General features: G+C 46.5%; 2 protein-coding genes across 2 annotated transcripts in view; both read right to left on the reverse strand.

Moving 5' to 3' along the window:
* Positions 1–24,138, reverse strand: part of CD247 (CD247 molecule) — a 77,224-nt gene that overhangs the window by 43,060 nt on the left and 10,026 nt on the right. The window lies entirely within an intron of this gene.
* Positions 13,249–13,944, reverse strand: LOC308606788 (V-type proton ATPase subunit e 1-like). The gene has a single exon (XM_081218127.1). It carries the CDS (start codon positions 13,918–13,920, stop codon positions 13,675–13,677), a length of 246 nt encoding a protein of 81 aa, XP_081074253.1. The 5' UTR covers positions 13,921–13,944; the 3' UTR covers positions 13,249–13,674.

Genomic DNA, 24,138 nt, shown 5'->3' on the forward strand with positions numbered 1-24,138 from the left:
ACTCCATGGCCACTGCCCTGTGGTCTGTCACCCCAGTCCTAGCCCAGGCCAAGACCCAATTAGGCAGACATCCAATGGATCTGAAAAGATAGTAGACCTGGGCCAGGTAAGGGTGATTTGTCAGGGTAGTCCTACGGTTAAGACACAAGCCTGCCCTGGAGTCAAAGAAACACAGTTCTCACATTTCCCTGAACATTTGGTGTTTGGTTTAGAACTTCTCAACGTGTGCCAAATGGAGAAGAACTGGAGAAGTTTCGGTAGGGGCAGGACAAAGGGAAACAGCTGGGAGAGTGGAATAGAGTAAAGAAAAAAGGATTAATTTAGCTGGAAAAAGTTGACACAAACCCATGCTAGTCTTTTTTTTTTTTTTTTTTTTAAGATGTTGGGAGTAGGAGTTTATTAATTAATTAATTTTTGCTGTGTTGGGTCTTCGTTTCTATGTGAGGGCTTTCTCTAGCTGTGGCAAGCGGGGGCCACCCTTCATCGCAGTGCGTGGGCCTCTCACTGTTGCGGCCTCTCTTGTTGCGGAGCACAGGCTCCAGATGCACAGGCTCAGTAGTTGTGGCTCACGGGCCTAGCTGCTCCGCGGCATGTGAGATCTTCCCAGACCAGGGCTCGAACCCGTGTCCCCTGCATTGGCAGGCAGATTCTTAACCACTGCACCACCAGGGAAGCCTCCCACCCTAGTCTTTAATATACAAAGAAAACCATAGCAGCTGTGCCCACTATAGTGCTGCTTCACCTTTCGGAGACCACACCCTCCCCAGTCAAGCCCCCCATCACCGCTGGAGGTCTTTTCCTGTTCAGCCAGACAATGAGCCACCTCGAGATCTCTCCCAGCTCTAAAAGTTTAGTCTGGAACCTCTTAAACCTAAGACACTAGGCTCTGGAGCATGAAAACAAGGGTGACTGTGGAATATTCTTCTCAGGTAAGTTTAGAGAAAATAGAGACATTTTAGAGAATGGTTTAAGCAGGACCTTTTGAAACCTTTTAACTCTTCCACCCACTCTGCTTCAAATCAAACGTGAAGATGCATCTGTGTTCCCCATAAAATATATACTTATTTTGTTATACAAAGATTTGGCTTTTATCAGGCACTCTTGGCAATTTTTATAATGTGAAAATACTCCAACCTACAGCTTGTTTTCACATGTAAGATTTATGTGAATATTTAAGTCAACAATAAGGCTGGTATAAAGCACAATTATAGTATTGCCTGAGACTCAGCGCCTAGTGCATTGGTTCTCGGCCATTATCCATTAAGAGGTGTGATAAGAACATTGTTATTTATAATAGATAGAATACAAAAACTTGGAAATAACTTACTTACATCTATTACAAAATTTAGAGTGGAGTCAAATTATGCCTATGTTAAAATCATTTTCATTTATTTGCTTTCCAAAAGTTTTCTTGACCAGGGGAGAAAGTTGGGAGTAGGGTGAGATTGGGATTTCTGTGAGGCCACGGGGAGCACAGATTCCAATGTCATCCAACATGGGTTGAGATTGAAAGAAAAATTCAGAATTACTGCTCTGATTATTTTGTGTGAAATGTCTTCTTTCTTTCTGAAACCCTAAGTTTCTTGAGGATAGATGCAGTAAGTTCATGATGCAGTCCAGGACTGAGCATTAGGGGCTTAAGAAATAGCTTATTGAGGGACTTCTCTGGTGGTCCAGTGGTTAAAAACCCACCTTCCAATGCAGGGGATGAGAGTTCGATCCCTGGTCGGGAAACTAAGATCCTACATGCCACGGGGCAACTGAGCCCGCATGTCGCAACTACTGAGCACACACACTCTAGAGTCCATGTGCCACAACTAGAGAGAGCCCTTGCGCCGCATAGAAGAGCTCGCGCAACTAAGACCTGATGCAGCCAAATAAATAAATAAATACATTAAAAAAAAAGAAAAAGAAAAAATAGCTTATTGAACTAATACTTACTTAGTACTCCAGATGGAGACACATCACAAATGGCACCACTGTCCCAACTTTCTCCCAGAAAAGCAGAGGGAATCACAAGATCATCACTTCATTTAGCCCCATGAGGCTCGTCAGGAAATCCTGTTTGGCCATTTGACAGGGGATACTAAGGCACAGGGCAGGTGGGGAAAAGCCCTATACTGGGTGCTGAGAAGGACCCCAGGCCTCCATTTTTTGTTTGTTTGTTTGTTTTTGTTTTTGTGGTACGCGGGCCTCTCACTGTTGTGGCCTCTCCCGTTGTGGAGCACAGGCTCCGAACACGCAGGCTCAGCAGCCATGGCTCACGGGCCCAGCCACTCTGTGGCATGTGGGATCTTCCCGGACCGGGGCACAAACCCGTGTCCCCTGCATTGGCAGGCGGACTCTCAACCACTGCGCCACCAGGGAAGCCCCCAGGCCTCCACTGAAGTTGGTTTCCGGCCTTTGGCAGCAGGCTTCTCTGTACCTTTCATTGGGTGTGAGCCCTGCCTAAACAACCTACGCACCCCCCTTCCCTGGGGACCTGCTCTAGTCACCCCGTGGACCCCTCTTAGGAGGAGGCTCAGCGCTCTGAACTGTCTCAGCAGGATTTAGAGGCCTTCCCCTGAAAAGTCCCCTGACTTGAGGATGATCTTGAACCCACAGCAGCTTCAGTCCCCATCCCCCACGGCTCTGGGATGAAGGGGTCAAAACGACATCTCCTCTCTCTCGTGATCTTTCAGAACTGTGCTCTCGAAATGTTGAGCTCCTACAGGTAATGGTGATAAAGAAAGAAGGCAGGCGGGTCCTCCCCACCGACAGCCAAGAGGCTGCTTGGTTGTCAAGACGCTGACTTTCTGGTCGTACCTAGGTTGAGTGAGCCTCTCTCCTCTGTGAGTGTCTCCCAAACACATTTCTGCACAGTGGGTTGGCACTCCCTTCCTTCCCCTCCTCTGCCCACATCCCTCTCCCGTCTCTTGCCCTCACCAGAAGCAAAGACCCTGCAGGCTGGGGCCGGGTGCTGACCTTTAAGAGAGGGGAGCTGTGACAGGCAGCAGAGGAAACCCGGATGCTATGGAAGCAGCAGCCCAGGGAGGCCCGGGCCTCAGGCCTCCCAGCATCGTGGAGGGCCGGACTGACTTTAAGGAATCCTTCTGGACTCAGGTCCCAAAGGCCTTGTGTCTCTTCTACTGGGAGAGAGCCTGGGAAGGGGAGGTGGGGTGGCGGGGAGTGGGAAGTGGCTTCTCCTACGCGTGCTGCCACAGTCCTTTAGGGCAGAGCCCAAATTGGCCTCAAGGTGGATGAGTAGCTAAAATGGGGGCGGGGAGAGGCCTGGGGTGAGCCCTGGTTTGGGCCCTTTCTGAGCTGCCCAATCTGACCTAATACTCCCCACAGCTGTACCCATAGAGCAGCTAGCCAGCATTCGAGTACCTTTAACTTATCAATTACAGCGCCAGTTGAGGAGACCGAGCCCTCTGGGGCTCAACCCGCGTCCCCTGCATCGGCAGGCGGACTCTGGCCTCAACTCCCTCATTTTTCATATGAGAAATCCAATTCAGAAGGGACATAGGACCTGCCTGAATCACTGCAGCTCTTGAGACACAACGAAGGGAGGTGGCAAGTGCCCTGGCCTTGGGGGCCAAAGTGCTGTGGACCATGGGCAAGTCACTGAACCTCTCTGAGCATCACGGGCCAACTCCACAGGGTTGTGGTGGGACTCAACAGAGATTGCTTCTGTGAACATACTGTCTCAACGGAAATACAGAAATAAAACGGAAAGGGATCAGTGGCAGAACTGGGACCAGAGCCCCGATCTCCTCAGGCCCAGGCCCCCATCCAGCGCCCGACTTGAGCTCAGAGCAGAGCGTACAGTCTGGCAGGCACCCCTCCGATGGCATGCAGATCTGTTTCCCACGCTGCAGAGGCCAGTCTCTGCGACCACATCCTTTCTCTCTGGCTTGTGGGACCTGCCGCCTACTGAGAGGGTCAGCATAGGAAAGCCCCCTCCCACCTTGTGAAAGAGCTCTGACCACTAACGCTGGGCCACGGCCAGCTGTTCGTACACTTTTGAATGAGTTAGAAAGAGGCATCTCTGTGGAGGCCAGCCCTAGGCTATCAACACTCCTCCTTCAGGTGGGTGCTCCTGGGCGCCCACTGTGAGGGGGCACAGGAAGCTTCCAGGACCCACTGGCAGCCTCAGCCTGGTGCCTTTGTCCAGGCTCAAACTCATAACCACACTTGGCTGTTCTGACCAAAGGGGTCACTAATCTCACAGAGTCGGACCCACCATCCTTCCAACAATGCTTTATCAAGTGTTTTTTGTGACAAGGCAGCAGGGCCAAAGGGAAGGAGCACTGGACCGGGCATTGGAAGATGCAGGTCCTTGTCCCACAATATTGCTTTCTAGCTGTGTTCCCTTAAGGAACTCAGTCAGCCACCCAGAACCTCAGTTTCCTCATCTGTCAAGTGGGAATGACAATCCCTCTCTCAAAGGGTTTGTGATGAGGCGCTGACGAGATAATACTATGAGAGTGCCTTGTAAAGTGGAAATCAGAATACGGCTCTATTATTAGATATTAGAATAATATTAGATATTATTAGCATATGACTAACAAAAATTTTAAAACAATTTCATTGCTAAGATGACATAATGGTAATCTTGAGACTTCTTTTAGAAAATAGAAAAAGACCCTCTCTGATGGAGCAAAACCAATATATCCCTTTCTATAGGTGCAGGCATATTTTTATGCCACACATGGGAGCATATTCTGGTAATTCAAATAGTTCTAAATTAAAACTTGGGGCAGCAAGAATATGGTGAGTACAGGGAGGAAGCCTGCCCTGAGGGTCTCTGAAGGATGGTCTGTCTTTGGGCTCAGCCTCTTCTAAGAGGGAGAAAGCAGCTGCTTCCCCCTCCATTTCATTAGTCCACACCTCGTGGAGAAGCAACTTGAAAAGCAGGGCTGAGAAGCACATAATGGATTTGTGAGGTTTTAATACCTGACTGCCTACAAAAGACTAATAAAAATCCAGGGCAGGATTTTCTCAAGAGGAATGTGCCACTGTGGAATAAAAATGGAAGAGAGAAGGGAGAGTTCCAAGATGGATTTTCCCCCATCCTCTGTGTTTATAGGGACAGGTTTTGTGTTCTTGGACAGTTTAAAATATACATGGTGTTAAATTAGCAGTCCAATAACAAAAATAAAAGGGCTCCCACATAGCCTTCTTTGAAGATACATATTCAAATAGGATAAAACGCTATCACGGGCTTTTGTGTCTGGAAACAGGGTTAATTAAAGATTTCCTGCCTGCTTTGTGAATAGGTGATACTCCCATTGAGACACCAGCAATGCCCTGTCTACTTAGTTGGCTGCTCATTTTCTTTCTATTCATCTGGTTTGGTCGTGGAATTCCATGGAAGCGTAACCCCGTTCAGGGACCAGAGAAGCAAAATGCTGCTGTTCACCTAGAGCCTGTGTTTGCCCAGAAAACTGATACGTCGGGGATGCCAGGACACAAACCCAGAGGACAGGGACTTGGGTCTTCTTTCCTGAGATCTGTAAAATGTGATGTGACTGGCCCGAGGGAAAGAGGCCGAGGGGTTCCTGGCCGATCGGTTTTCAAAGGGCAAGAGCCCAGCTGCTGGGCAGCGGCGGCTTTGTTGGACCAAAGCCCAGGGCGGCCCCTCCCAGCTCTGAGTTTTCCCCACCTCCTGCTCTCTCACAGGCGCTTTCCCTGAAACGAAAGAACCGTGATGCATTCGTTCCTTCAAAAGCGGCTTTAAAAGTGCATGAAACACAAGATTGAATGCCACCCAGCCCTGCCTCTGATCTGTGCCCACGCTGGGGTACTGGCACAGGCAGACCCAGCGAGGAAGCCGGCCTCTCCGCGTGGGACGCAGAGCCGGTATAGCCACCAGATGCCACCCATCTCCACCCCCTTTTTCTGACCTTCTGGCCCAAGTAAGGAACAGTAGCTTGCTCATCTTTGTGTCCCTCCCAGCACAGAGAACCACTGCAGAAAGCAATCCATGTCCCTCAGAAAAATACGTCCATACGTGCGGGAGGGCTGGGGCGCATCTGGAGGGCCAATGGCCTCACAATGCCAAAAAGGTTATTCTAGATGCTGCCCTCAAAGCCCTTTCACCTTTTCTCCTCATCTTGCCTCCATTTTACTTAATATTTCTTCTCCCATTCTTTCTCTTTTCCCCTCTCCTTCTCTCTTTTCTCCTTTGACATCTCAGAAGGAACTTATATAAGCAGTTATTATATTTTTATGTGTTTAACTCATTAATTTGTTAAATTAACTTGTCATTTTTAAATAGTATATTTTATTCTATATTTATAAATTCTGAAATCCTAGCTTTGGCTTCTCTTCCTTTTAAAAAAAATTTAGACCACCTCACATCTATTAAAATGGCTATTATCGGGCTTCCCTGGTGGTCCAGTGGTTAAGACTCGGTGCTTCCACTGCAGGGTGCAGGTTCGATCCCTGGTCGGAGAAGTAAGATCCCACATGCTGCCTGGCACAGCCAATAAATAAATAATAAATAAAATGGCTATTATCAAAAAATAGAAAATAACAAGTATGATGAGGATGTAGAGAAATTGGAACACTTGTGCATTATTGGTGGGAATGTAAAATGCTGCAGCCACTGTGGAAAACAGTTTGGCGGTTCCTCAGAAAATTAAAAATAGAACTAGCACACGATCCAGCAATTCCACTTCTGGGTATGTACCCAAAAGAACTGAAAGCAGAGCCTAGAAGAGATATTTGTTCACCCGTGTGATCATAACAACATTATTCACACGAGCCAAAAGGTGGAAGCAACCCAAGTATTTACCAACAGATGAATGGATAAACAAAATATGATATATACATACAATGGGACAGCACTCAGTCTCTAAAAGGAAGGAAATTCTGACACGTTACAACATGGGTGACTCTCGAGGACGTTATTCTAAGTAAAATATGCCAGATACACTAGGAGCAATACGGTATGATTCCACCTATATGAGGTACCTAGAGCAGTCAAATTCATAGAGACACAGAGTACAATGATGGTGGCCTGGAGCTGGGGGGAGGGGAGCAGGGAGGGTTATTGTTGAATGGGTATAGTTTCAGTTTTGCAAGATGAAAAGACTTCTGTGGATGGATGGATGGTGGTAGCTGCACAATGATACAAATACCACTAAGTGTCTACTTAAAATGGTTAAGGGGGTAAGTTTTATGAGTATTTTACCACAATAAAAAATGGCAGGAGGGCTTCCCTGGTGGCGCAGTGGTTGAGAATCTGCCTGCCGATGCAGGGGACACGGGTTCGTGCCCCGGTCTGGGAGGATCCCACATGCCGCGGAGCGGCTGGGCCCGTGAGCCATGGCTGCTGAGCCTGCGTGTCCGGAGCCTGTGCTCCACAACGAGAGAGGCCACAACAGTGAGACGCGCGTGTACCGAAAAAAAAAAAAATGGCAGGGGGTGCGGAATTTAGACATACTGTTAAAACTGTCTTAGGCATTAAGACTGTCACATTCCACATCTGTGAGGGGGGAGGAGAGAAAGAAGAGGTGAGCAGGTTAGGAGTCATCGTGGGTAGGCTGCTTGTCCACAGAAAGGCTTAACCCTCATAGCGCTGAGGAAAGCAGGAGACCTTGCCTCTATCACCCCATCCGTTATTCTCCGGTTCACTGTCACTTACTTTTCTGAGTCCAGCATGTTCCACCGCTTTCAGAGATAAAGGTAGGCAACAGCTTGTAAAATTTAGAAGCTGATGTGTATGAAGAAAAAAAAAACTAAAAAAAGAAACACCAAGAAAACAACAGGCTGGTGAGCTCTGTGAAGCCTCTTACTAGCAGAGAGGGGAATTTTCCTCTTCCTTCACGTAGGCTGTTATCTTCAGCTTCAAATCATCGACAACCTCCCTGGCCAGGGTTAGCCCCAGGTGGGAGACACCACATCCCCCCAAAACCTCTTTTTGAACTGAAAGTTCATTTTGCCCTAAGTGGGATGTGAGAAAACACTCAAATCCATCTCAAAGGGACCCCGCTGCGGGTGGGTGTGAGGGAGGAGGCTGAGCCAGCGGTCTTGCCCAGGGACACCCAGCCTGGTGTCAGCTTGGAGGAGCAGGTCCCACAGTTACAGAAGGCTTCGTTCCCCGGATGCCATGGGGTCTACTGGGGGCAGAGAGGAAGGCGATGGGGAATGGCAGGTGGAGGCAAGGGGTTGGGTATTTTTTGGATTCCATACATATTCCACTTCTGGGCAGGTGAAAATGATTCCACTGCCACCCTCAAACCTTTCCTGCCTCCCCTCCCTCCATTTTCTTAATTTTTCTTCTCTTTTCTTTCCAGCTTCCACTTTCCTTCTCCAGCTTTCCCCTTTCTGCTTCATAGAGTAAGCATCAAGGGACAGCTGTTACGACATAGAGATCAGACTTGTGGTTGCCAAGGGGGGAGGGGGGAGGGAGAGGGATGGACTGGGAATTTGGGGTTGGTAGATACAAACTACGTATTACATTTAGAATAGATGAGCAACAAAGTCCTACTGTCTAGCACAGGGAACAACATCCAATCTCCTGGGATAAACCATAATGGAAAAGAGTATTTAAAAAAGAATGTCTATATGTGTAACACTGAGTCCCTTTGCTGTACAGCAGAGACTGGCACAGCATTGTAAATCAACTATACTTCAATAAAAAACAAAAAAGCTGCAAAAAAAAAAAAAGAGAGACAGATGTTGCTTAGTTGAGCTCTTTCTCAGTGTTGCCCCTGGGTTAAGGGCTAACACGGGTTACATCTTTGGATCCTCACAACAGCCATATGAGATAGGTGTTACTGCACCCATTTTACGGATAGAGGTGCTGAGGCTTTGAGAAGTTAAGTTAAATGCCCAAGGTCACACAGTTAGAATATGGCAGAGCAGGATTCGAATGCTAATGGTCTGCCTTCAGAGCCAAGACTCGTCACTCTGTTGCTGTATTTTTTGCAAATTCTCTTCCATTCTCTCGTTCCTCTTCCACATCTTCTGCCTTCCCTTCCTTTTCCTAACGAAGTATGTCTGATGATAATGGTGTCAGTGGGGAATGGAGAAGTCTGACTGATAAGGAGAGGAAGAGAAACCCTTCTTGGTCTTGACCACCATGGTTACAAATGGCCATCAGCTCTGCCCTTTGGAGAGCAGGCCAGGAGGGGTGTGATGTGTATCCTGTCACACGTGAGATCTCCAACAGATGGAGATAGGCCTGGAGTTTAGGAAGCTTCATGAGGAAGGTGGGTGATGCAAAGTTTGGGCCCATGAATGCACCAGAGTCAGGCTCCAGGAAGCAGGGACACTGAGGGGAGGGGAGACCTAGCAAGTCTACTGCCGGGAATTTATTCCAAGGAACTAACCCCAAATGTGGATATAGATATATGCACAGGAATGCCCACAGCAGCACTGTTCATAATGCATCAAAATGTGAAGCCATTTAAATGTCCAACAATAGGCAGTGGTGGCATAAATTAGGGTACTCTATGGGCACTAAAATTGATATAGAGAAATACTTAACAAGAAGGAGAGATGGCTATGATTTATTGTTCAGTGAAAAAAAAGTTACAGAACTAAATGCACATATTCAAACCTCGAAGGATAGTCACCAACATACTAATGAGTCTTGGTAGCAAAATTTTTTTAAATTTTTGTTTTCTCTTTGTTCTTTTCTATATTTACTAAGTTTTCCACAATAAGTATGCTTTGACCTTGTAATCATTAAAATATGAAAAATGTTGTGTTTTAAAGTGTGTGTGTTGGGCTTCTCTGCTGGCCCGGTGGTTAAGAATCCGCCTGCCAATGCAGGGGACACGGGTTTGATCCCTGGTCCGGGAAGATCCCACATACCAGGGAGCAAAGCCCGTGCACCACAACTACTGAGCCGGTGCTCTAGAGCCCGCGAGCCACAACTACTGAGCCTGTGTGCCGCAAACAAGAGAAGCCACTGCAACGTGCACCACAACGAAGAGTAGCTCATGCTCACCACAACTAGAGAAAGCCCGTGTGCAGCAACGAAGACCCAACACAGCCAAAAATAAAATAAATAAAAGTGTGTGTGTTGTAGGTTCTAAAAGCAGGTATTAAAATCCATCCAATTTTAAATAGGATGCAGTAGAATTGCTGACTTCCAAGTCATCTTTTGCTTATTTCTCATTTTCTTTAGTATTCTAGGACAGGATAATGTTTCTTGGTGGTGAATTACTACTTTTAGGGGCAGCATCAAGTAAATAAGGACACAAAGGTTGTAAATATTGTTGGTATTTGATTTGGAAAAAGTACTGATCTCCTTGGATACCTATTATCCTAGAATTTAGAGTTAAAATAAGACACAGGGATGGGGGAAGGAGCCTGGCAGAGCAGAAGGAACACTGGGCTAGGAGTCCATCCTGGGCTGAAGATCTAGAACCACAAACTGTCAATTGGAACAAACCTAGAACTCCCTATAGAAGGGGCACCGAACCCCATCCATGACCTGAATTCCACCTCCAGCCTCTTTCTGGCTCAACCACCAGCTTCATGATTCTGCTACCTCCTTTCTTGGGGCCAGTGAACTAAAGGGATTAGGACAAAGGAGATCTCCTAGCTTCTTTTTTTTTTTTTTTTTTTTTTTTGCAGTACGCGGGCCTCTCACTGCTGTGGCCTCTCCCCTTGGGGAGCACAGGCTCTGGACGCACAGGCCCAGCGGCCATGGCTCACGGACCCAGCCGCTCCGCGGCATGTGGGATCTTCCCGGACCGGGGCACGAACCCACGTCTCCTGCATCGGCAGGCAGACTCTCAACCACTGCACCACCAGGGAAGCCCTCCTAGCTTCTTTACCAAGCATAAATTCCATGATGCAGAGGGGAAGAGAGATGGTACTAAAAAAAGTCTCCTTTATCGTTTTACCCAGGGCTGTCCTGACCAAATATTCTATTGAGGGTCTGGCCCTTTCTCCTTGGTGCCTAGTATAGACCCTGCTGCAGATGTGTGATGGGTGCTAGCAGCTTGGCCTTGGGATCCTGGCCATGGCAGCTCTCTGCCACCCTTCCTGTCCTCCAGTCTCTCCTCCAGCCCCGGCCAGGGCAGCAACTTCCCTGCTGCTCAGGTGAAGAGCTGCCTTCCCATCTGCCCATCTGTTCACATTTCTATCCCTCTGTGGCTTAGTGACTTTGGTTGTTTTTCACACCCCAGAACAGATCAGCTGCTAAAACCAACAATGCTTTGACATATTTCTACATGAATCCACACCTTTCCGACCATTTGTTCTGGAACACTCAGGTCCCTCAAGAGTCAGAGGAACAGGGACATTGGAGAGGGAACAGGTAGAGAGGGCCTTGAGGGAGCTCGAGATGGGCGCATGCTTCAGAGATCATCAGAAAACACTTGAGATTAGCCCAGACAGACCTGGCCACTGGTAGACACTCCATTTGACATTTCTAACTTTATCTGTTCAAGCATTCATTCTTTTTTAATTTATAGTAATAGAAAATATTTATTACAGTGCTACTATGTGCCTAGCTCCATCTGAGCTCTTTAATTCCCAAATTCTTTAAGGTAGGTAGAGTTATTTTGATTTTATAAAGGAGCAGACAGTTTCAGAGAGGTATAGTCACTTGCCCAGGGTCACCTAGCTAGGTAGTGATAAAGCCAGAATTTCGATGTAGGTCTGGTTGGCTCCTAAATCTATGCACTTTCCACTTCCTGCTGAAACTCACCTCCCTCAGTCCCACAGTCTGGATGGAAATGCAAATGGAAGACAGAAGGAGGCACTTGCCAACTGTGGATACCCAATGTCAAGTGGCTGCTTTCCATGATTTATAGTTGTTGCCCTTAGGAAGAGCTGTCAAAAAGCCATTCTCACAGGACAGCCTTGTCGGGGAAAGTGATTAGCAATGGATCTACTGCTAGCCTCCTGTGCTGGTCAACTTAATGACCAAAATGAAGTCAGACTAGATTGTCCATCAGGGCCTAGCCCATCAATGTGTGATTAACCCACAAAAATGATGACTTTAATCCATCGATTCTCAACCAGGGGCAGATTTTGCCCCCTAGGATTTTGGCAACATCTGCAGACATTTGGGGTTATCACAACTTGGAGGTGCTACGGGTGTCTAGTGGGTGGAGCGCAGGGATGCTGCTAAATGTGCTACAATGCACAGGACTGCCTCCCACAGCAAAGAATTATCCAGCCCTATATGTCATAGTGCAGAGGTTGAAAAGCCCTGCTCCGAGCACTCAATCAAAAGGTATTTGACATACCTGGAGACCAAATATCAAGAATAGTAGCTATTTTGTTCCTGCAAAGTTGTCACTAGGGTTAAACTGTACAAGAATTAGTGGTGACCAAGGTGTCCACACCCTGTTAGGCTAGTCATTTGGCATTGTATATTTTTTCCAGTTTGCCTTCTTCAAGAGTGGCCCATGGAATTTACTTAGCCCTTCTTTGGGTTAAAATCAGGAATGGAAAATTTGACCTCTAAGAGGAAAATAAATAGAAAATGAAAGTATGTGTAATAATGGAAGCTCATAGGCAAATTTTAGTTGAGTGTATTCTTTTCTATAAGGTTGCTCACCCCGCTGCATGCCACTGCTCCAGGCCACAGATATACCTACAACCTGTCCACACATAACTTTCTGGGAGAAGAACTTGGATTTGGACCCAGAAGAATGGAATTCAATTTCCAGCTCTACCAATAACTAATCTTGAGCAAATCACTTATCTTTTTTAAACTTTAGCTTCTCCACCAATAAAAGGGGGCTAACTGATACATTTCAAAGGGATGTGAATTTTTCATGAAGTAATTTACATTAAAGCACTTGGCAAAACTATAAAGTGTGATCGAAGCACTCACAAGATGACATCACACACACAGAGGGCTTCTCCTCCATGGGGCATGTGGGTTTTCCTCATTAGATTTTTCCACATTATCACTGCCTATGTAAGTTTCTCCTGGGTGATATTCTATTTCTTATGCTGCACTGGAGAAATACTCATTATATCATGAAAGGGAAACTGAATTCAACTTATTTTACTCATGTCCCAAAGGAGATTACTGCTTCTGAGAAGACAATACATCCTTTACAATGAGAAGGCTTAGGATGATTAGGCAGACTATGTTTATGATGTAGCTTTCCATTTTCCCCATGATGAGATCTTGACATCACCCAATGCTTTCTTTTCTTTTTTTCTTTTTTTTTCTCCATAGAAAGCAGAAAAATAATTAATTCCAAAAGAGGGCGGAAATAAGAAATTCATCCTGAAAATATACTTTGGTATAGTTCTGGTGGGACAGACTTTCCCTCTGAATATGTTCTCCTACTGACTGCCCCACTGGAGTCTTATTGTCCTGTAACAGTTTTTAAACACGTCGCTGATTCTCATATTGTAAGCAGGCAGGAGCCATCCTCAGATCCACAGTTCCCAAGGACAGAGTAATGTTATTTCTCAGAAGAACAGCACTTTCTATCTCGGAAGATTACATAAAGATTTTATAGAGGCAGCACAGTTTAGATTCAATAGGCACATCATTCATCAAAGTGTAAAAAAAGGTGACAGGAAAAAATACTGCTTTGTAGAATAAATATTCAAATGTTGTGTGAACGTTTAAGGCAGCTGACGGCCAAAGTGGATGACTCAGGGAAGGTGGTCCGGGTATGGAGGTGATTTTGCATCTAGAGGAGTTTTCTTTGTGATCTCAATGACTGAGCCCTGGAGAGCAGGTCTTCTTCCTCAAGGCCAGTGATGCTTGATGTACCAGATGGTTTCATCTTTCAACTGTGGTCCAAAGAGAGGGTTGAGTTGGGCCAGAAGTGCAATCAGCCAAAAGAGATGGCAGCAAACGGAACAGGTCATCACCATGGTGATGATAACTCCCCGGTTGGGACCCTTAGGGATGAACCAGGGCACCAGGAAGCCGACAAAGCCCCAGAGCACATTCATCACGATGAGAGGCACGGTGTGGCCGGTATGTGCCATGGTTGCTGCGGGAGGTGCCAGCCCCTGCCTCGCCGCCTCACTGTGGTCCCACCGGAAGTCCCAATGCTTTCTTGTCCTACAGTAATTCTTACCACTTTGAGCCAGACTCTGATTGCTCTATAATTCTCATCTGTTTTTGTCTTTCTTTAACTTAACAGGATGCTGGATTTTTACTTTCAAAATCAACACAATTTCAAGGGTTAAAGAAGGCTGAAAATAGAATATGCCATCCTTTTATTATAACCTGAATTTAAGATTAGAGAGGTGGCCTATACACGTACGTGTGTTATTAATTAACTTGTATCTGGTGATCTCGAAGCACGGGTAGCAGTTCTAACACACATGATTTCTCATAATTGCCCCCCACCCCTTGCCTGTAAAGGCTTGTTATGCAGAGCAGAATTATTATGAGGACAATTAAGCTGTGTGTTGTGATGTGCTGTGAGTTCCTGAGGATAGAAACTCCTGTGACTAAACTCTCCGTGAACAGAGCGAATCAGAGGATAATAACAAGTGCATTTATCACTCAGGCCAGCCGAATCACATTGGGGTTTCCATTTCACTTTAGTGAGAGAGCTATTGACCTTGAAGATACTCCCCCAGCAAATGTAGGCCATTTTTTGTTTTAAGCTCACACCTGTACTATCTGTTCACTGGAGCCAACCACCCACTCCAGCTGTGCAGCTGCCTAAGGAGGGCACCTCAGGCGTCTCCCTGGTACTATGGGGTGGGATCAGGCGAGATGGGCAGACACTTACGGACAGGGCCTCCTTTCAGACGCAGAGCTGGAAAACCAGGCATACGAAGTAGTGGAGGTAGATTTGGACCCAAGCATCTGACTTCTTATCCCATTGTTCTTAACCAGGGGTGGCAAAATATGGCCTACGACCCAAATCTGGGCAGCTGCCTGCCTGTAAACAAAGTTTTTTGGAACACTGCCATGCTTACTGGTTTGCGTATCTTCCATGGCTGCTTTGTGTTACTCCAGCAGAGTTGAGGAGTTGTGAAAGAGACCTGTGGCCCATAAGCCTAAAATGTTTACCGTATGGTCCTTTGGAGAAAAAGTTTGCTGAGCTCTGCTTAACCACTGGGTTTCATTCGAGAGAGTCCAATGGTAAACACTTTAGGCATAAAAAGAACACAAACAATGTCAGGGTCCTTGCCTCCAGAATCTTTCAGTTGGAAAAGCAACGTGTAACTACATACATAAAAAGTTAATTAATAATACAAGAGTTGAATGATGATGTGAGTCAGCAATCAACGGCAGCCCAGGGCACTAATCTTACGAACTGGTGTATATCAAGTGTTCATGTGCTACACACCAAGCCCAACACTTTTCATGCATTAAAGACTTTGTTCCTCACTAAACCCCTCTGAGGTAGGTATCATTACCCACATGAAGAGCCCCAGATCCAGAAAGCCTTTATTTGCCCCAAGGACACACAACTGGAAAGTACCGAAAGTAGACTTTGAACCCAGTAAGTGTAACTCCAGAACCCACGCTCTTCACCATTGACTGAGAGGGGCAGACGGTGAAAGCCTGAAGAGTTCAGTGAAGAGAGGGATTATTGCAGGCTGGGTGGGCTGCAAAGGCTTCAAAGCAGAGATGGGGTCTGAGCAACACCAAGAAGGACAGAGGAGAGTCTGAGAAACCATCCTCCCCATGTGAGGGAAGACCACGCCACACATTAGTCATGACCAGCTAGCCCTGGGGAAGGGACTTGGCCAGAGGACAGGCCTTTCCTAGGATTAACCACTCGTGGACCCATTCAGAACATCCAGTAAGTGTTTACCGGCAGCCCTTGATCAATTGCATCCAACCCCATTACCACACGTCAGCAGGTGGGCCCTGAGCAACTGCAAATGGTGCTGGCAGGAGGTACGGGCTGCAGGTGGCTTGGTGGTTGTCCCTGTGCCCCAGGGAGAGAGCCTGAGGCAGGTCTGTCTTAAAGCCTATGGGGAGACATGTGGTCAGGAGCACCCTAATCGCCCAGAGAGAGATTCAGAGCTGGTCTCAGCATCCCACACCATAGCCCCCTCCTCTGATGGCACCTCTTCCTGCAGTCGTATTCATGGTGGAGCACAGCACAGTGAGGACCCTGGGAATGGCAGGCATCAAACCTAGGCGGCACCACTTACTAACGACAGTCCTGAGACTAGCCTCTTAGAGCTTTGGTTTTCTCACCCATGAAATGGAGCACTGATGCCGAGTACCTCACGGGGTTGTCGTAAGACTGAATGGGCTGTGTGATGGGACCCTATGTGGAAACACCAGGTGCGTGCAGGCACGCGATAAACATCGTTAGAGATGGAAGGTAAAGGTAAATGGAAAGTTGGCAACAAGGGAAAGAATCTGAAATAAATGAAGACTGTTCTGCTTCAGGATGTGGTCCCTTTCTCCTAAAGCAGCTGAGCAAGGACTCCTTGCTGACGACGTGAACCTCACAGAGTGGCCTTCTCAACCGCCCACACCCACAGCCCAGAGCTCCCTGAGGTGCTGGTTGCTAGCAAGAAGAGAAAAGGAATCCTAGAAATTACTTTCTTTGCCATGAATATCCTTTTTTTTTTTTTTGCGGTATGCGGGCCTCTCACTGTTGTGGCCTCTCCCGTTGCGGAGCACAGGCTCCGGACACGCAGGCTCAGCGGCCATGGCTCACGGGCCCAGCCGCTCGGCGGCATGTGGGATCTTCCCAGACCAGGGCACGAACCCGTGTCCCCTGCATTGGCAGGCGGACTCTCAACCACTGCGCCACCAGGGAAGCCCTGAATATCCTTTTAATACATTTTCTTGTCCCTTTCCTGCCTCCTAGTTCCCTCTCCCTCCCTCTCTCTCTCTCTCTCTCTCTCTCTCTCTCACACACACACACACACACACATACACACACACAATCTTCTTGCAACAGCAGAGAAAATCAAGGTCATCCCTAGTCCTGGTCTACATACCTGTGTTTGTAAACAAGCATGTCTCACTAGAGTCAAAATTTATTCTTAACTAAAACACACTCACAAGGCCTTTCCTTGCAGTCAGGGCCCTCATCCGGTTTCTCAAATGCTCATGGACTGCAGAAAGCTACAGAGAAATGGCCAATTCCTGGTGACTCTTGCCAAGAAGAACATGTTTGAAGCATTTCTTGACTCAGAACTGAACTGGAACCACCCTGCCTCACAGCCGGGGCCCCCGGCAGCTGTGACCTGGAAACGCAAATTCGTCTGTTCTTACTTCACCAGCCAAGGAGACCATACAGAAGGCAGGAGGTGCCAGCCACAGCTGCCACCCTAGCCCTTCCTCCTGTCAGGGTCTCTCTGCCATCCAGACCACTGCTATGTGGAGTCGAGATGGAGCTTGGCAAAGGAGGGTCTGGAGCAGGTAGAAGAACTATCTCAAAATCCAGAACAAGCCTTGCCTCTTGTATTACCATTCAGATTCATTTCGAGATTGCAGAATGTGCTGGCAATGTTTTTCTAAAGGGCAACCCCGGTGCTCCTGAGGTGGGAAGCACCCTCCCCTCTGACATGTTTATTCCATCTTCCGGAGGGAGGGAGGGGACCAAGTTGGCTCAGCAACCCCACGGTCTGCATCTACACCAGTCACTTCAGCGGGAGCTTGACAGTCAACCAGGCTGGAAACGAACACCTATGCCTTGAGCTAGAAGTGTCCTTCCCTTAGAGATACCTAATGGCAAAGACCCCGGTGCCTTTAACATGTCTCTTTCCGTTCCTCATTGAGCCACATCATGGAGAATGACAATCAGTGTTCAAAACAAATAAATCGAGCCATGATAGAAACAACTCTTCCAGATAGTCTTAGGAGAGGTTGAGAAGTATCTTCTTGTATTTAGGTAAGAAATTAAAATGATGACTCAAATCATAATTACAGCAAGGGACTTGTTACATGGTGCTTGGGAAGTTTCACAATCTCTCTGTACCCCTAAGGTACCGTTTTCAAAAGGGTGTCTTAGTTTGCGTTCTTCCAGAAGCAGACCCTGAGACAAAGATTGGAATACAGGTACTTTATTTGGGAGATGTTCCCAGGAAGCATTGGTAGGTGTTATGGATTGAACTGTGCCCTACAAAAGATGGTTGAAGTCCTAACCCCCCTCCCCCTACCCAGTACCCGTGAATGTGATCTTATTTGGAAATAACGTGTTGGCAGATGCTCAAGTTAAGATGAGGTCACTGGAGTGGGCTCTAATCCAATAGGACTGTGTCCTTATAAAAAGGGGATGTTTGGACACAAAGACAGACTGGGCCATGTGGAGATGGAGACAGAGATCAGGGTGATGCATCTACAAGCCAAGGAGTGCCAAAAATTGCCAGGAAACAGCCAGAAGCTAGGGGAGAGGCATGGAACAGATTCTCTCTCTCAGAAGGAACCAACCCCGCTAACACACTGATTTTGGACTTCTACCCTTCAGAACTGTGAGAGGATCAATATCTGCTTTTTAAGCCAACCAGTTTGTGGTACTTGGTTACAGCAGCCCTAGGAAATGGATATTGTAAATACGTGCGGGAGTCTGGCAGGAACAGGAAGGAACTCAATAAAGGAAGCCTTATTGGCTAGTTACCCCTGTTAACAACAGGGCTTCATCATGCTGGCAAATTCGAGGAAACAGCATGGAACAGGGAGTGCAGAGTTACCACACGTGAAGGCAAAGCCTTTGGGGTCAGAATTCAGTCACTGGCTGAGGGCTGCTCCAGCAGGGCATTCATTCTCCTGCACTGGCAGCCTGTAGGTGCACAGGGTGGAGCAGACTCCAGGGCCAGAGCTAGGCCTCGGGCCAAGAGGTGCAGATGGCGACAGCTGGAAGGCAGGCCAGGTGCTGAGGGGGAGGCCAACGCGGTATGAACAGGCACCACCCACTACAAAGGACGTGCTAAACTTTCCTCTGCTGTTGGGAGTTTCTGTTGCAGAATTTAATACATAGGTTATGTAAGAAGAGTAAAGTATCATTGGCCCCTCTTTTCGTTGGAACAATCCTGCCAATCAGTGCCCCCAAATGTCCCCCCAATCATTTGCCTGTCCTGATGGCCATGGAGGTGTGAGTAGGGCACCAGAGCTGCTCAAAAGGGACAGAGCTTCTAAGCCCTTACCTGGGCATTTGCACTCATGCTGCTCTCATGCCTTTGATATATACTTCCCTTTCCTGGGGTGTCTTCCTCTCCTCTGCTTTGCATTAAGTCCTACCCATTCAAATTCTTTGACCCCAAAGTGCATCCCTTTACTCCTCCAGCCTAGCTTTCTGATGGCCCTCACATTTTGAACCACTCAATATAGTCCTCCATTGAGCTTTTCTCCATCTGTATTCCGTAAGCCATTTAATAGGGGTTCCCTGAAAAAATAAATGCCAAATGGGGTCAAATCAATTAGCACAGCTCTGCATGCTGTATCCCCCTCTCTTCCTCCTGGGGATGTGTAAGGCACATCTGCAGAGAGACGGTTCTGACAAGTCCTGCAGTGAAACGACAACAAACAAAACCTTCCTTAAGTTCGCTCAGACTAGCGTTTCCAATACTTCCGTCCCCTCTTTCTGTGGTACAGCATTCTTACCTTGCAGAACACAGTTCGGGAAACAATCCCTTTGTTATAAACTTCAGTGAACAAGGCCTTTAGGAGTCAGCTCCTTTAGATGAGGAAGGTTGGCTCATGTGAGCAGCTGGTCCCAGGGAGGCAAGTCAGTACCGGGCCTGGAGTGGGGGTGGGCTACATGTCTCAGTCCCAAGGGCCATGAGTGGAAGGTGCCCCCAGGCTCTCATCCCAGAACCAACCTGAGGGTGGGGAATGAGTTTCCGGGGATGGGCAGGGGACTTCTAAGAGCCCTAGCTGGTGTTTCCTGATTTCCTGAGGGAAGACATCCTGTTCCTAACACCAGATCTGCCCTTTTCCAACTTTTTGTGGCAAACAAACCTCAACTCCTCTCTCTAAGTTTATGACAAATGTAGGCTCTGATCCCGCACCCAGAGGCAATATGGTTCACAGTGGGGGCCAGGTTGACTGGGGTCAAAGTCCAGCTCTGCTAGCTTTGTACCCCTGGGTCTCAGCTCCCCACCTGCATATGAGGACACCAATAAAAGTCCCACAGGATTAGCTGACCTAATGCATGTAAACAGCACAGACAACAAGCTCCTCTCAACAAGTGTTAACTGTTACTGCAGCTCATATCATTTTACCAGACTATTCGGATACATCTACCAGCCCTCGAAACTGTGAGTTCTCCAAGCACAGCACCTGGGATTTATCACGGTGCAGCACCAACGTGTAATAGTGCTTCTTCAGAAAATACATTTAGGATGAATTAAGGCACGGCTATGCTCTGCATTTTATTTCTACCTCTGATAATATTTCTGACAAGGAAATGTATCATTAAAACATATCCTATTCACTCACAGAAAGATTACCTGATTTTTCTCTCACTGGTTTTAGTCTTCTCTCTCCAGCTAGATTAACCTAACAGATGCCCTGTCATGACTAGAGGTGAGTTTGGCTGCCAGGGCATTGGATCAGTGGGTCACTGTCCTTGTGGTCACCATGGCCCCCGGGCAGTCACAGCAGAGATGTTTAAGATGCCATTGATTTATCTGCACAAAGAGGTAATTTATCTGTCTCTCTTAGTCATGAGTGGGGTGCCAGGCAGAGAGGTGAGACACCCAGGTAGAGCCGCATCACACAAAGCTCTTAAAAGGAAATTCTTCCAAGTCCAAGGGGTCAATCCTGCTCACCCCAGGGAGGTCGCCCATTGGTGAACAACTGACAGGAAAATCTGGGCACATCCCTCCTTAAGAAAATTAAACGTGTCTGTCTATGCTACGATAATCCAATAAGTGAAAATTCACACTCATGAAAATAGCTGAATTAGAAAATGAACCCTTGCATTACTAAATGATTCGATAACACTCTCCTAAGTATATGTTAAGTGTTGTTATAATATTCTCTTCCACAAAACTTTCCAAGGGCCTCATCTAGCAGGGGAAGGTCCCCTTGTATGTGGCTGATATTTTCTTTTTTAAAAAGCAGTTTTGTTGAGGTATAATTTACATACATAACGCATTTTCTGAACCTATATGTATTAATAATATATGGAATTTGGGTAAGTTGTTCATTCATTAAACTTTTATTTTATACCAATAAAAAGCACTCTGGCTCTGTGTATGTGTGTGTGTGTGTGTGTGTATGTGTGTGTGTTTAGCTATTTAGCTTTCTTTTTGCCTGTCCACTGTCTGCCTTGTTCCTGACAGGATTCTGGGAGGAATGCTGACTTTATTTTCTCCCAGAGGCTGCAGGAGAGTAGGTCCTGTGAACCAAGGCCCTCAGACAGCCTGTTGTCTTGTAGGTGGGCAGGTCAGGGCCTGTGGCATTAATGGGCAAAAAACTTAAAAACAATGGGAACTTAATCAAATGAGGCTCCCCAGCAGTATCAACTGTCCCTATCCGGGGTTTCCTCACGGTAGGGATGACCCAGTGCTTTTTTCCACCTCCTGAAATAGTTGAAGGCTGTCCCCCTGCTCATGGAAGTGGCCAGTCTGCCACCGTCAGGGCCTCATGGCTAGGATGAACTAACATGGTCCAGCCAACCGCAGCCCTCTTGCAGTTGCCATTCCAATGTGAGGCCTCGTTACACACACCTGAGACCCAAGTGCCCAGCTCAGGAAACACCATTCCTGTACAACAGGGCAGCCTGGTGGCCCAGAGGAACGATAGCTGGAGCGAGAATCAAATATCCTGGGTTCAAGAGCTGACTCTGCTACATGACATTTGGCCAATTTATTGATCTCTTGGACCACCATTTCTTCCCTGGTAAAATCCAGGAGTAAAACTTGAAGGTATCTATCCTTTCCAGCTCATATATTCCATGATTCTGTCATACCAGAGCAAGGTCACAGAACATCTTTGGGTCACAGAAAATCTTTCCCGAGACGCTCCGTCTACTGTTCTTATCACTGAAAGTACAACTCACTGACAGCAGCCCCCATGCCCACCTCTGCTAATCACAATATTACCACAGGCCCCTTCTGATTATGAAGTAGTTACACTACATGAGAGGAGCATTCCTGATGATTCTGCAAAATTCAAGTTAATTTCTCACAGGAATAAATACAAAATCAGAGTCACATTATTGTAAATAGTGCACATAAATTGAGACCTTATTAAGTTTTTGTATTGCATTATTTTGAATTTATATAATTCAAAATCCCATTACATGTGATTTGTATATTCCCTTGGAAAGGATTTTTTAAAAACCTTCAGGGAAAAGGAATGAAGGTGATGGGAGAGAAAGATAATGTCATAGGGTCAAACTCGGAGAAAGACCATGGGTTTGAAGGAACTCTACACAGAAAGCATCCAGGACAATAGAGAGGACTCCCTAGAGAGGACCCAGTGGCACAATACCTGCTTCCTTGGGTGATCATTCTGCACTGAATCTGAGATGATTAGCCAATTTTGAGGTTAGATTTCTTTCTTTTTTAAGTTGAAATTACTCCAGGCTTGAATGCTGCTGCAAAATATTCAACCCCCAATTTTAAAATCCCGTAGCAGCCAAATCCTCTGTTTATCCCTTGGCACAGAGGAGCCACTTTGTGCTCTTCAAAATGGCTGACAGGAATTTTCTGAGGAAGCTATGGTCTGAAACCAACCAGCAATTAGATCAGCTTTGAGTCTGAGGCTTTATGTTTAGAGCCATAGCTAGAAACAAACAGATGTGTTTTTTCCAAACTAAAGAAATCAAGAAATTGTCATGAAAATTAAAAACTGCTCTCCAAACCTTCCCTTTCACATCCTCCCCACTGGCCATTTTGGATTGCAAGAGTTTGTGATTATAACTTTATTCACAATCCGTTTTTGGTTTCCAAGTACCTCCCTCTTCAAGATGAAATTACAAAGCTATGAAAATTAGAGGCACCCTTCCCCTCACCCCAGAGAGCTATCCCTGATGAGATACTCTGTTGAAATGGAAGGAATGTGTTTTATAGCAGCCTCCCCTGTGGAATTATGGATGGGGACATTTAACAATACAGCATTTGCAATGGGCAGGTGAGAGCTGGCCACGTTTTTAAAGGGGATTTCACAGGCCAGGTCAGCAGGGAGATGGATGGGTGAGCTGCGGTGGATACAATTATTTGACTTTCTGAGCTGTTCTTTTGAAGCCTCTACACTTAATAGAAGGAAAAATAATAAGCCTCTTTGCCAACCTCTTGTAGCTCAATCTTTATTGTTCCCACCGAAATCCAAAGAAAACAGACAAGATTCATTTTGTCCAGAAAGCATTTGTGTATTTTATATAGGTCTGGGTTTTGAAGCATTGATAGTGAAGTGGGAGAAAAGACAAAGATTTCTCTCTAATCTGAAGAAATCAAAGGGGGCAATTTCTGAAGCTCTGTAGCCTGGCTCAAAATAGTTTTGGTTGGTATCTCCTGATATACGCCTCCTTTGCTACTAAACTCAGCATGGAAATTAGCACAGGCTCACAAAACGATGAAAATTAGACCAGACCATAAAGAAGCAAGCCTGTAGGGAAATTAAGACTTTTTCGTAAAACCTGAGAACATGACCTACAGAACTAGGGATGCTTTCTTTTACCTGTGGGCTCTCAATCACTCAACATCCAGCTCCAAGACACGGGCCTCAGTCAATGGACTGGTTGGGCCAACCATCTACAGAATTGTTTGTTTTCCTTGGGGCACAAGAGAAGTGCTTGGTAAATATTTACTCATTGATAAGTCAAGTGGTTTACCAGATGACTTGTTTTATTTTGTTTAAGTTAAAAATTCCTTAATTTTTCTTCCTGGTACCACTATCACAATTTACAAGACAATACACCTGATGTAAGGAAATGAAAAAGACAAATCTACAAGACATGAAAGACCTCAGGAATGTACATCTAATTGACACGACATTGCAGTAATCCATAGCTACACTTTTTGCAAACTGTGGCTATGAAAGTCCTGAACAAGAAGTTTTCCTGTTTAAGCTGCAATAACTTTTCTGACTACGGATCCTTGTTCCTTCTGTAGCACATTTTTACAGTTCCGCTAATGCACTTGGGACGACTGCCTCACAGCAACCTGCAGCTTTCCTGACCACTCCACACCCTTTCCTGCTAAGAACTTCAACCCTCTTCTGCTGAGTTTTCAGAGCCTTCTGATTCCATATCCACCCCTCCACTACCAGATCCATACCCACCGACACAGGGACTGCTCAAGCTTCTTCCACCAAAACTGCCC

The sequence above is a fragment of the Mesoplodon bidens genome, assembly GCF_964165515.1.
Source record: "Mesoplodon bidens genome assembly, chromosome: 2".
Taxonomy (NCBI): Eukaryota; Metazoa; Chordata; class Mammalia; order Artiodactyla; family Ziphiidae; genus Mesoplodon; species Mesoplodon bidens.